At 43.0% G+C, this 13095-nt stretch overlaps 1 protein-coding gene across 1 annotated transcript in view; it reads left to right on the top strand.

Annotated features, from left to right (window-relative positions):
- The window catches only part of LOC134351493 (tetraspanin-8-like), a 58494-nt gene extending 45708 nt beyond the window's left edge, over positions 1–12786 (top strand). Inside the window, exons 4-8 of the mRNA XM_063057715.1 lie at positions 1432–1506; positions 1612–1707; positions 2690–2812; positions 9325–9408; positions 9503–12786. Coding sequence (XP_062913785.1) covers positions 1432–1506; positions 1612–1707; positions 2690–2812; positions 9325–9408; positions 9503–9553 — 429 coding nt within the window. The 3' untranslated portion in view covers positions 9554–12786. The remainder of the gene's footprint in view (positions 1–1431; positions 1507–1611; positions 1708–2689; positions 2813–9324; positions 9409–9502) is intronic.
- The last annotated feature ends 309 nt before the right edge of the window (positions 12787–13095 follow it).

The raw sequence follows: 13095 nt of genomic DNA, 5'->3' as shown, positions 1-13095 counted from the left end.
CTTGAGGCATGTCATTGGAAGATATCCTCAACCTAGCTCTATAGATGCAGCTCTATAAAACTCTGGTTAGGCCACACTTGGAGTACTATGTCCAGTTCTGGTCACCTCACTATAGGAAGGATGTGGAAGCATTGGAAAGGGTACAGAGGAGATTTACCAGGATGCTGCCCGGTTTAGAAAGTATGCATTATGATCAGAGGTTAAGGGAGCTAGGGCTTTACTCTTTGGAGAGAAGGAGGATGAGAGGAGACATGATAGAGGTGTACAAGATAATAAGAGGAATATTTAGAGTGGATAGCCAGCGCCTCTTCCCCAGGGCACCACTACTCAATACAAGAGGACATGGCTTTAAGGTAAGGGGTGGGAAGTTCAAGGGGGATATTAGAGGAAGGTTTTTTACTCAGAGAGTGGTTGGTGCGTGGAATGCACTGCCTGAGTCAGTGGTGGAGGCAGATACACTAGTGAAGTTTAAGAGACTACTAGACAGGTATATGGAGGAATTTAAGGAGGGGGCTTCTATGAGAGGCAGGGTTTGAGGGTCAGCAGAATATTGTGGGCCGAAGGGCCTGTACTGTGCTGTACTATTCTATGTAACTCGTGCCTGTGATGGAGCTGTCTGGGCCTACAAGCCTCTGCAACCTCTTGTTCTTATTGCAGATTGATGCCGCCATACTAGGCAGGGTTTCAACCAGATAGAATGCTCTCCATGGTACATTTGTAGAAATTTGTGACTCTTTGATGACAGCGACACACTATGCTTTACAGTACAGCACCAGGGTTCAATTCTGTCAGCTGCCTGAAAGGAGGTAGCACGCTTTTCTTGTGACCACGTGGGTTTCCTTTGGGTTCTCCGATTCCTCTCACAGCCCAAAGACCTACCATTTGGTAGGTTAATTGGTTAATGTAAATGGTCTTGTGATTAGGCTAGGATTAAATTGGGGGCTGCTGTTGGTGCAGCTCGAGGGGCCAGAAGGGCCTGTTTTGCACTGTATCTCAATAACTTTTAAAAAAAAAACACAAAATCTCCTCAAACTCGTTCTGAAGTATAGCTACTAGCATGGCTTTAGTTATGATGTATCAGCCTAAACCATGCACAGCACTGGATCAGATGTCGTGCTAAGAATCAGGAAAGTGCTGTCAATGTTTCATTTAAGAATTAAAATGTTGACACATGCAAAAAAAAGCACGAATGTTGATGAGTAATTTGGAAAAATGAATAAAACTTACATTTTTCAAAACAAGTAATTATCTTCCTGGAGTTTTAGATAGTAAAATTATGCTGGAATTGGAAAAAGATCAGAGAAAATGCTTCCAGGAGCAGGCAAAAGCAATGATATATGTGATGAATGTTACATATGGTGTTTGGATTGCATTTGCACATGAATGTTACTCTGATTTTTATATTATCCAACATTCTCTTTCACTTTCTAGTTCTTCATCGGACTGCTCCTTATTCTGGTCATTCAGATAGCTGCTGGTGTTTTAGGTGTGACGTATCAATCACAGGTAATATTTTCCGTATGCTTATTTCAGAGAAGTAATTGTACTCAGAATAAATCCCAGTTTGATGTAGTAAGGGTTAATTAAATATTTGGTATATTGTTTTTCCAGACTGAATCGACATTAAAGGAAAGGTTTAAAGCATTAATTCCCCTGGATAATCAAGCAGAGGATGTCAAGAAAGACGTAGCTGCATTGCAGGAAACGGTAAACCTGTTCCTAAATTTGCCATAGTTCTTTTCTAAAGAAAATCATTTTATAGGTAAATTTCAAATATGTTTTGGGTGGTAGGGTGGAGATACATCTCTACCAAAGGAGGTGTAAGGTGCTCTTTCCTTCTGCTAGCTTGGAGGTCGCCCTTGGACAGGGTGTAGCACCTGCTTAGACTCTTCCCCCCCCCCCCCCGATCAGAGTCACGTGAAACCATGGGAACAGATGGTGGATGGATGGCCGTATGAGCAGCCGGTGCATATCTCATGCCCTGGTTATGTGATCACTGACGCCAGGCAGACAATCCCTGAAGAGTATTGATAATGGCTGGGGTCACCCATCTTCAAAAGACTCTGCCCAGAAGAAGGTAATGGCAAAGCACTTCTGTAGAAAAACTTGCCAAGAACAATCATTTGTTTATTTATTCATCGACGTACAGCACTGAATAGGCTTTTCCGGCCCTTCAACCTGTGCCTCGCAGCGATCCCCCAGTTCACTCCTAGCCTAATCACAGGACAATTTACAATGACCAATTAACCTACCAACCAGTACGTCTTTGGACTCTGGGAGGAAACTGGGGCACCTGGAGGAAACCCACACAGCCACATGGAGAACATACAAACTCCTTACAGGCAATGGCAGGAATTGAACCCGGGTCACTGGGACTGTGCTGCCCTACTGTCTTACTGTCTTGGATAAGATGTTTCCGCATCTCCTACCAGAAGGCAGGAGATCCCATCTGGGATGGGATGGGTCTTTAATGATGTTATGTGCACACTGGTCATAATTCTTTTCCATAGATATTGCCTGGCCTGCTGAGTTCCTCCAGCACTTTGTGTGTATTTCTCTGGATTTCCAGCATCTGCAGACTTTTTCGTGTTTCTGCATAAAATACTGTATGTCCTTTGATCTGTTCTCAAACAATATTCCTGACAAAGATTGAAGCATTTGTTTTTATTTTCTATATTTCTTTTTACAGTATAAATGTTGTGGTCTTCTGCAAGGCTACCAAGATTGGGCAAAAATTCCTCCATCCTGCAACTGCAAAGACGAGGATAAAAATGAGTGTACTCAGGCAGGCGGCAGACAGGTTTGGGCCAAGGTAAATCAATTGTTGCCTTCATTTTGAGCAGTAGAGAAGTTCAGCTGTAGTTATGTGCGAAACATGAATGCATGTTGCAGCTTACTTGCGAAGTTTGGCTGCTTCCGTGAAGTGCCCCAGGTTGGGAGCCCTCGGTCTAATGCAGGATTTCCCCTGCCAATCCAATGGAGGGAGGGTATAAGGTGGTTGGAGGAAAGTATAGAAGGGATGTCAGAGGCTAGATATTTTTAACAGGGAGAGTGGTGAGTGCATGGAATTCCCTGCTAGAGGTGGTGGTAGAGGCAGATATATTAGGGCAGGAGTTCTATGGCTTTTTATGCCGTAGACCGCTACCACTAACTGAGGGATTGTGAACCCCTGCAATGGGGTCAGTTAAGAAACTCTTAGATGAGACACATAGATGATAGAATATTGAGACACAACTGGAGTGGAAGCAAGGAATCCTCAATCATAAGACCATAAAATCTAGGAACAGAATTAGGCCATTTGGCCCATCGAGTTTGCTACGCCATTTCATCATGGCTGATCCATTTCCCCTCAGCCCCAATCTCCTGCCTTCTCCCCGTAACCCTTCATGCCCTGACTATTCAAGGTTCTATCCACCTCTGCCTTAAATATACTAATGACTTTGCCTCCACAGGCGCCTGTGGTAACGAATTCCACAGATTCACCACTCTCTGGCTAAAGAAATTCCTTCTCTTCTCCATTCTAAATGGACGTCCCTCTGTTCTGAAGCTGTGTCCTCTCACCTGCCATAGGAAACATCCTGTCCAAATCCACTCTGTCGAGGCCTTTCAACCTTTGATAGGCTTCAGTGAGGTGCCCCCCTCATTCTTCTGAATATCAGTGAGTTCAGACGCAGAGCCATCAAACACTTCTCGTATGACAAGCCTTTCAACCCCAGAATCATTTTCGTGCACCTCCTTTGAAACCTCTCCAATGTCAGCACATCCTTTCTTCGAAAAGGGGCCCAAAACTGCTCACAATACTCCCAAGTGGGGCCTCACCTGTGCCTTATAAAGCACTGTCATAGTGATCTTGATTTAGTCAGTGTGCGTTCACTTTTTGTCTGGAGTAATGTAGTCAGGAGAAGAAACTGACTGTGATATTTTTCCTTTCTGGACTGGGATATTACTAAGCCCAACTGAATTCTGAGAGATAATCAACAATTTATCATAAATACAAAAGTTTATTTGAACCTTCTCCAAACCTTTCTTGGGTAAGGGGCCCTGAACTCACAACACTCCAAAGGAGCCCTCACCAATGCCTTATAGAGCCTTAAGATTATATTCTTGCTTTTATATTTTAATCCTCTCTATATTAACGCTAACATTGCATTTGCTTTCCTCACTACCGACTCAACCTGGAAATTAACCTACACGAGGGCCCCTGATTCCCTTTGCACCTCCTATTTCTGAATTTTCTCACCATTTAGAAAACAGTCTATGCTTTTATTTCTTCTGCCACTTGCATCATACACTGTGGTGCTCTCTTCAGTTACCTGATGAGGTAACCATAGCCTTTGGCTAGGTTCGACCCTTAACTACTATACTCTCCAGCTGACAGGTCAGCTGTGGCAGCCAAGTCACTGCCCATCTGCTGCTGACTTCCAGCTCAACTCCTCTCATCTGCTCTGCATTCTATCTGCCACTTCTGTCCTTCTGTGGCCTTGCTGCTTCCTCCACACTACTTGCCTCTACACCTATCTTCACATCATCTACAAACTTGGCCACAAAACCGTCATTTGCGTCATCCACATCAAAAGGTCAAAGGTCCAATTTAATGTCAGAGAAATGTATACAATGTACATCCTGAAATGCGTTTTCTTCGCGAACATCCATGGAAACAGTGAAGTGCCCCAAAGAATGAACGACAGTTAAACGTGAGAACCCCAAAGTCCTCCCCCCACCCCAGCTCCCACCTCCTGCGAGTAAGCAGCAGCAAGCAACAATCTCCCCCCCCCCAGCAAAAAAAAAGTGCACCTGCTACCGAGCGCGAGCGTGAGCACAGACTTGCAGTTACCCCAAAGACTTCACATTTCATCCGGCATTCGACAACCCACAGGTTCTCTCTCTCCCTAATAAGGGAGAGGGAGGTGTCCCCCATTTTCACAATGAGCGGGAGACATAACAACAACCCGCTGGTTTACGATGTTAAAAAGTCTGTTTCATCGCTCTTTATGAGCTCTGTGCTTGAAGATCGCAAAGATCTTGGGTCTTCGAGCCCACAGCGAAAGATTTTCTGGCCTACCTGGTGATACATGAGTCTCCTGCCATGACACCAACCCTCGATCCAGCCGTCTCCAGAGCCCAGAGATCTTAGGCTTCCGAATTCGAGCAGGACTCTCAGGCCGGACCCTTGACATGCCGAACAACAACGGCCGGTCCTGAAACCCTGAGAACGGGTCCCATTCCCACAAAGAACTGAAGTCTGCGTGCAATTCCAGGTCAGGGTCTTCAAAAGAACCCTGAAAGGGATAAATAAGGGTATTAAAGATGGAAATAGAGCTGCTTCCGAAGATGTAAGCAAGGGGGTCGCTGTTTAGGGCCATCTTAATTCTGCCTCCAACTTTGTATAATGTAAAAAGAAGCTATCCCAATACTTAAGGCAAGATTTTCCCTTGAGGAAACCATGCTGACTATTGCCTATTTTATCATATGCATCCAAGTACCCTGAGACCTCATCCTTAATAATCGACCCAACATCTTCCCAACCACTGAGGTTAGACTAACTGGCCTGTAATTTCCTTTCTTTTGCCTCACTCCCTTCTTGAAGAGCGGAGTGATATTTGTAATTTTCCACTCCTCTGGAACCATGCCAGAATCCATTAATTCTTGAAAGATCATTACTAATGCCTCCACAGTCTCTTCCTTAAGAACTCAGGAGTAGACTATCTGGTCTAGGTGATTTATCTATCTTCAGACCTTTCAGTTTCTGAAGGACCTTCTCCTTAGTAATGACAGCCTCACTCACTTCTGCAGCCTCTTGAACCTCTGGCATACTGCTAGTGTTTTCCACAGTGCAGACTGATGCAAAATACTTAATTCAGTTCGTCCGCCATTTCCTTGTCTACCTTTTCAGTACTACCTCTCCAGTATAATTTTCTAGTGGTCTGATATCTACTCTCGCATCTCTTCTATTCTTTATATACCTGAAGAAACTCTTGGTGTCCCCTTTAATATAATTGGCTAGCTTACCTTCATATTCTATCTTTTTAAGTTCTCTTCTGTTGGTTTTTAAAAGTTTCCCAGTCTATTAACTTGCCAATATTTTTTTTCTCTATTATATGCCCTCTCGTTGGCTTTTATGCTGGCTTTGATTTCTCTTGTCAGCCACGGTTGTGTCTTCTTGCCTTTAGAATACTACTTCTTTGGGATGTATCTATCCTGCGTGTTGTGAATCGCTCCCAGAAACTCCAGCCATTGCTGCTCATGCCTACTTGGGTTCTGTTCTAACTGAGTTTGGCCAGCTCTTCTCTACTGTAATTCCACAGTATACTGGCAAATAAGGTTGTTATAGCCATTGGTGGTAATGGAGACAAGGTCCCACTACCTAATAAATGCTCCCAATGGTATGCGCCTCAAATAGCCTCTGACAACCAGTCCAACTCCTGCCCTTCACAGGTTGCTTAGCTACTAATCCAGGTGGAACCATTTCTACTGACAGGAGAAGGGTAAAAGATGAGTTACTAGCACCTTAAAACCATAAGATCATTAGATATTGGAGCAGAATTAGGCTGTCCAGCCCATCGAGTTCGCTCTGCCATTCCATCATGGCTGATCCTGGATCCCACTCAAACCCCATACAGCTGCCTTCTCGCCATATCTTCGATGCCCTGACTGATCAGAAAAAGATCAACGTCTGGTTTAAGTATACCCAATGACTTGGCCTCCACCACAGTCTGTGGCAAAGGTTTCCACAAAAACACCACTCTCTGGCTAAAAAAAAAAATTCCTCCTTACCTCCATTCTAAAAGGTCACCCCTCAACTTTGAGGCTGTGCACCCCATTTCTGGATACCCCACCACAGGAAACATCCTCTGCACATCCACCTTATCTGGTCCTTCCAACATTCTGTAGTTTCAGTGAGATACCCACGCATTCTTCTAAATTCCGGGAAGTACAGGCTGAAAGCTGCCAAACGCTCCTCATATGTTAATCCCTTGATTCCTGGAATCATCCTCGTGAACCTCCTCGGGACTCTCTCCAATGCCAACACATCCTTTCTGAGATATGGGGCCCAGAACTGTTGACATTACTCCAAGTGCGACCTGACTAATGTCTTATAAGGCTTCAGCATTATCTCTTTGCTTTCATATTCTATTCCCCTTGAAATAAATGCCAACATTGCATTTACCTTCTTTACTACAGACTCAACCTGTAAATTAACCTTCTGGGAGTCTTGCATGAGGCCTCCTAAGTCCCTCCGCACCTCTGATGTTAGAGTGTTCTCCTCATTTAGATAATAGTCTGCACTATTATTCCTTATCAAAATACATTATCGTACATTTCCCAACACTGTATTCCATCTGCCACTTTTTTGCCCATTCTTCCAATTTGTTTTCTACCTTAAACTCTCTAATCAATTCGGTTCATTACACAGCACCCAATCCAGAATAGCCGATCACTTAGCAGGCTCAACCACAAACTGCTCTAAAAAGCCATCTTGTCGAAATTCTACAAATTCCTGCTCTTGGGATCCAGCACCAACCTGAGTTTTCCAATCTACCTGCATATTGAAATCCCCCATTACTGTCGTAACATTGCCCTTTTGGCATAGATTTTCTGTCTCCTGTTGTAATATGTGAGTCACATCATTGCAGAGAATGATGTGAAAAACAAAAATACATCCAGTGGGTGTAAACACCTTGTTAATGAGAGAATTCAGAGGAGAATTGTCAGACTGGTTCATAGTCCCTGTAGCAATTGGTCCGGTTTATTCCGTTTTCAAGATGGGGACCAAATTCAGGAATCAGGTGCAAAGAGACTTGGGAGTCCTAGTGCAGGATTCCCGAAAGATGACCTTGCTAGTTAGATCATAAGACATAGGAGTAGAATTAGGCCATTCAGCCCATCGAGTCTGCTCTGCCATTCCATCATGGCTGATCCCAGATCCCATTCAACCCCGTACACCTGCCTTCTCACCGTATCCTTTGATGCCCTGACCAATATGGAGCCCAGCACCTTCTGCCTTAAATATACCCACAGACTTGGCCACCAGCGCAGTCTGTGGCAAAGCGTTGGACAGATTCATTACTCTCTGGCTAAAAGAAATTCCTCCTTACCTCTGTTCTAAACGGTTGCCACTCAGTTTCGAGGCTGTGCCCTCTAGTTCTGGATACCCCCAATGTAGGAAACATCCTCTACACATCCACCCTATCTAGTCCTTTCAGTAGGTTTCAATGAGATAGCCCCACATTCCTAAATTCCAGTGAGTACAAGCCTAAAGATGTCAAGCGCTCCTCATATGTTAACCCCTTCATTCCTGGAATCATCTGTGAACCTCCACTGGATTCCCTCCAATGACAACACATCCTTTGAGATGTGGGGCCCAAAACTATTGGCAATTGTCCAACTGCAGCCCGATGTGTCTTAGAAAACCTCAGCATTATCTCCTTGCTTTTATATTCTGTTCCCCTTGAAATAAATGCCAACATTTCATTTACCGCCTTTACCACAGACTCAACCTGCAAATTAATCTTCTGGGAGCCTTGCGCGAGGACTCCTATGACCTCCTGCACCTCTGATGTTTGAAATTTTTCCCCATTTAGATAATAGTCCACAATATTGTTCCTTTTATCAAAATGCATGATCATACGTTTCCCAACACTGTATTCCATCTGCCACTCTTTTGCCCAGTCTTCCAATTTGTCTGTCCTGCTGCAATCGCATGGCTTCCTCAGCACTACCTACCCCTCCACCTATCTTCGTATCATCTGCAAACTTTGCCACAAAGCCATCAATTCCATTGTTTAAATCATTGCCAAACAATGTGAAAAATTGTGCTTCCAATACTGACCCCTGATGAACACCACTAGTCACTGGCAGCCAACCAGAAAAGGCCCCTTCTATTCCCACTCGCTGCCTCCTGCCTATCAGCCATTCCTCTATCCATGCTGGTATCTTTCTGTAACGCCATAGGATTTTATCATCTTAAGGTTCAGTGGGTGGTTAGGAAGACAAACACAATGTTAGCATTAATTTCAAGAGGATTAGAATATAAAAGCAAGGATGTAATGTTGAGGCTTTAATAGGCACTGGTGAGGCCTCACTTGGAGTATTGTGAGCAATATTTATATTTAAGGAAGGATGTGCTGGCATTGGAGAGGTCTGGGGGAGCTTCACGAGAACAATTTCAAGAATGATTGGGTTAATGTATGAGAGCATTTGAGCAGAGTCAATGGGCTTGAATAGCCTAATTCTACTCCTGTGTTTTATGGTTTGTTAATTGATTGAGTTCAAATCCCATCCAACATTAATTCTTGTGTTTTGTTTACCCTCAACCCCTTCCAGTCATGCACTGCTAAGCTGGCAAGTGCCTTGCAAAAAAATCTTGTTATAGTAGCTGGTGTTGCCTTTGGGCTGGCAGTGATCGAGGTAGGTAAAATTTGTGTACTTTTTTTTAAAAAAGTATTTAAAAAGTTCTCAGGACATTATTTTCTAATGTTAAATCTGCTCTGATTTTCTGCAGCTTCTTGGCCTAATCTTCTCCATGATCCTGTACTGCCAAATCAACAAATGAGAAAGGACTCTTCCCACAGCTAGAGTTGTTCAGTGTAAATGTATAATGCTGCGTCTTCTGACATGTAAATTATAGCCAAACTTAAATTTTTATTTCCAATCAGTTTAATTCAACTTTTGAAATGTAGTTCAGTCACACTCCACCTCCTGACTTCATGCAGGTACTTGTGTAGTTAACGCCAGCTGATTAGTAGTGTTCCAGTTTAAAGTTATCTGCTTTATGTCTGTGTTAATATACAGTAGAAGAATAGGGTTGTCTTCATATTAGGAAGGTGACGGGGTGCTTAATCTCCCAAGCAATGCCACTTCAAATCAAGTAAAATAAAACTTACCAAAAGTAATTGATCAAATGATAGGGACCATTATATTGAACACTTACTGACCATTACGCCACTGGCGTTTAAGGCAGCAATGAAGGTCCTCCATCTCTGATGGTGTTCATGGCTTCCTTCAGCATCCTAGTAACTTCCTCTCAGTTTTCACTACTGTCAGTCATGCAAGTCCCGGGTGGAGACTCGGGAATACCGTCACACTCAGATGTAGAGGATCCTCCATTGCTGTTTCCGTAACAATTTTGTTTTATCAGTCAGGGTTGTTAGCCCTGAGCTGAACTCCTGAACCCCTGAACCTGGAGACTAGTCGACCAGTGGACCGTTCTTAGTCTGACCTCTACCCTTTGACCTTTTTGGCATGAGTGACCCTACCAATAGCCAAGGCAAAAAGCCCTGACTCCAGCCAACAGAGCTGTCCGGGTCATTGAGGCATGCAATCCTCCAACCCCTACGACAAAGTGTGGCCCTCTTGGAGGATCACATTGAAGAAGTTGGGGTGTTATTGACCAACGACTGAAGTAGAGGGTAACAGCACCCTCTTTTATCTGGAAAGGGACTGAATGTGTGAAGATAGGCAGACAGTACACTAGGTACAATGTTAACAGACCCATTTTCACCCCCACTGACTTGAAACAGTGAAGCTGTTTAGTTTATTGGAGCTACAGACTTGGGTTAATGTTGACCTGGATTCTGCAGCAAGAAGTATAGATGGGCTACACAACACGTATTAACTGAAGAAGTCAGTTGGACAAATCCCAGTGTCTGCATATACAAAAACCATGAAATTATCATTTGATTTGCCTGACTCTTTAGCTACTGCCTTTCTGAGATGTTCCTCATTGAAATACAAAAATGATCAGAGTAGCTGAGAGAGACTAGTGTAGAAATTGCAGGCGCCCTGGCAGAAATATTTAAAATGTCCTTAGCCATAGGTGTGGTGCCGGAGGATTGGAGGGTAGCTCGTGTTGTTCCGTTGTTTAAAAAAGGCTCCAAAAGTAAACCAGGTAATTACAGGCCGGTGAGCCTGACATCAGTAGTAGGTAAATTATTGGAAGGTGTTCTGAGAGATTGGATATAGAAGTATTTGGACAGTCAAGGGCTGATTAAGGATAGTCAGCATGGCTTTGTGCGTGGTAGATCATGTTTAACGAATCTTGTAGAGTTTTTCGAGGAGGCTACCAAGAAAGTAGATGGAGGAAAGGCTGTGGATGTTGTCTACATGGACTTTAGTAAGGCCTTTGACAAGGTCCCACATGGGAGGTTAGTTCAAAAGGTTCAGACACTAGGTATCCATGGAGAGGTTGTAAACTGGATTTGAAATTGGCTGTGTGGGAGAAGACAGAGAGTGGGTAGTGGATGATTGCCTCTCAGATTGGAGGCCTGTGACTAGTGGTGTGCCTCAGGGATCTGTGGTGAGACCATTGTTGTTTGTTGAATATATCAATGATGTAGATGACAATGTGGTAAATTGGATCAGCAAGTTATGTTGAGGTTATATAAGACATTGGTGAGGCCAAATTTGGAGTATTGTGTGCAGTTCTGGTCACCTAACTTGGCAGGACATCAGTAAGATTGAAAGAGTGCAGGGAAGATTTACTAGGATGTTGCTGGGTCTTCAGAAGTTGAGTTACAGGGAAAGATTGAACAGGTTAGGACTTTATTCCTTGAAGTATAGAAGAATGAGGGGGGATTTGATAGAAGTTTACAAAATTATGAGGGGTATAGACAGAGTAAATGCGAGTAGACTCTTTCCACTTAGAGTAGGAGAGAGAAATACGAGAGGCCACGTCTTTAGGGTGAAAGGGGAAAGGTTTAGGGGGAGCATTAGGGGGAACTTCTTCACTCAGAGAGTGGTGGGAGTGTGAAATGAGCTGCCATCTGACGTGGTAAATGCGGGCTCACTCTTAAGTTTTAAGAATAAATTGGATCAATACATGGATGGGAGAGGTTTGGAGGGTTATGGACTGGATGCAGGTCAATGGGACTAGCAGAATAAAGTTTCGGCACAGACTAGAAGAGCCAAATGGCCTGTTTTCTGTGCTGTAGTGTTCTATGGTTCTAGCTGGTGATAATTTCTCTCTGAAGGTGTCAGATGTATGTAAGTCTTGTGTATTCACATGGAGACAACTTTTTACATTTAAGTCTTAAAACTTTTAAAATTTCAAATGTGGAATCTTGTTCCTTAATTACTGGAGATTTCAAAATATTATAACATGATATTATGTCATGATTTTATATTGAGTTAACTACTCGAACCTACAATTTGTTTCAAACCAAGTGTATCAGTAAAGTTTTTTATTCTTATTTAGTAGGCTAAGTGCTGAATCAATGTGCAGATTGTATTCCTGGTCAGCGATCATGTGCGTGGGGTTACCTGAAACTAAATGGTATCTGAAACAATATTTTTTGGGGGTATCTCTCTAATTAAATGGTCATTGAATTAGTGTTTTAAAAAATACTTCATGTTGGGAAATTGCTAATAACATTTGACATTTTCTTGTGTATTTGTTAAACAAAAATCATCTTTTGAAAAAGTTTGGGTAATTTGGGAAAGATAACTGCTTTTCGGTTTTAGACCTAACAGCAAGGAAATTTCATCTCAGGTATTGTGTTTATTTGGTTCCTGACCAAGTAGGTGTTATGACATGATAACAAAACCCTGTTTAATAATGAATCCAATATTTAGGCACTAATGGGTTGAAATGTATGGTAATGCAAACACAGACGGTCTCCAGATATAAATTGGTTCTGGCTGTTTAATTGTACGGGTTCTTTGGAGACTGTTGCGTTCTACAGGTAATTTGGGTTATGCATGTAATTTAAATGGGCTTGTAATCTCAAACTGAAGTTAACACACTTGCTTTACATTGTGTTTATATGAATAAAAAGTTAATATTTCTGAGCGAGTTCTGCTATATGTGAAATTTAGAAGTGTGTGTTGCTTTTTATTCTGGTATAATATGTTGAATGGAATAACCAACAACTCTGATAGAGGCAGATGCCAAGTTTTTAAGCTCACCAGTGGGAGGTGGTGCTTTAGCACTGCTGGCCCACCACCTCGAGGGAGTCTTGATCATAAGCGGGCCGAAACTCCTGAAGACAGGTGGCAGATCAACTGATGATCCCACTGGTGATAGCACAGGACAGTTAACATCTCAGTCCATGTGTATTTTTTTTAACTCTTTAACTGCCATTTGAAAGGTACAGTAGT

Source organism: Mobula hypostoma, chromosome 9 (genome assembly GCF_963921235.1).
Source record: "Mobula hypostoma chromosome 9, sMobHyp1.1, whole genome shotgun sequence".
In the NCBI taxonomy this organism is placed as follows: Eukaryota; Metazoa; Chordata; class Chondrichthyes; order Myliobatiformes; family Myliobatidae; genus Mobula; species Mobula hypostoma.
Note: the sequence above shows the minus strand (reverse complement) of the source record. Positions and strands in the feature narration are given on the sequence as shown.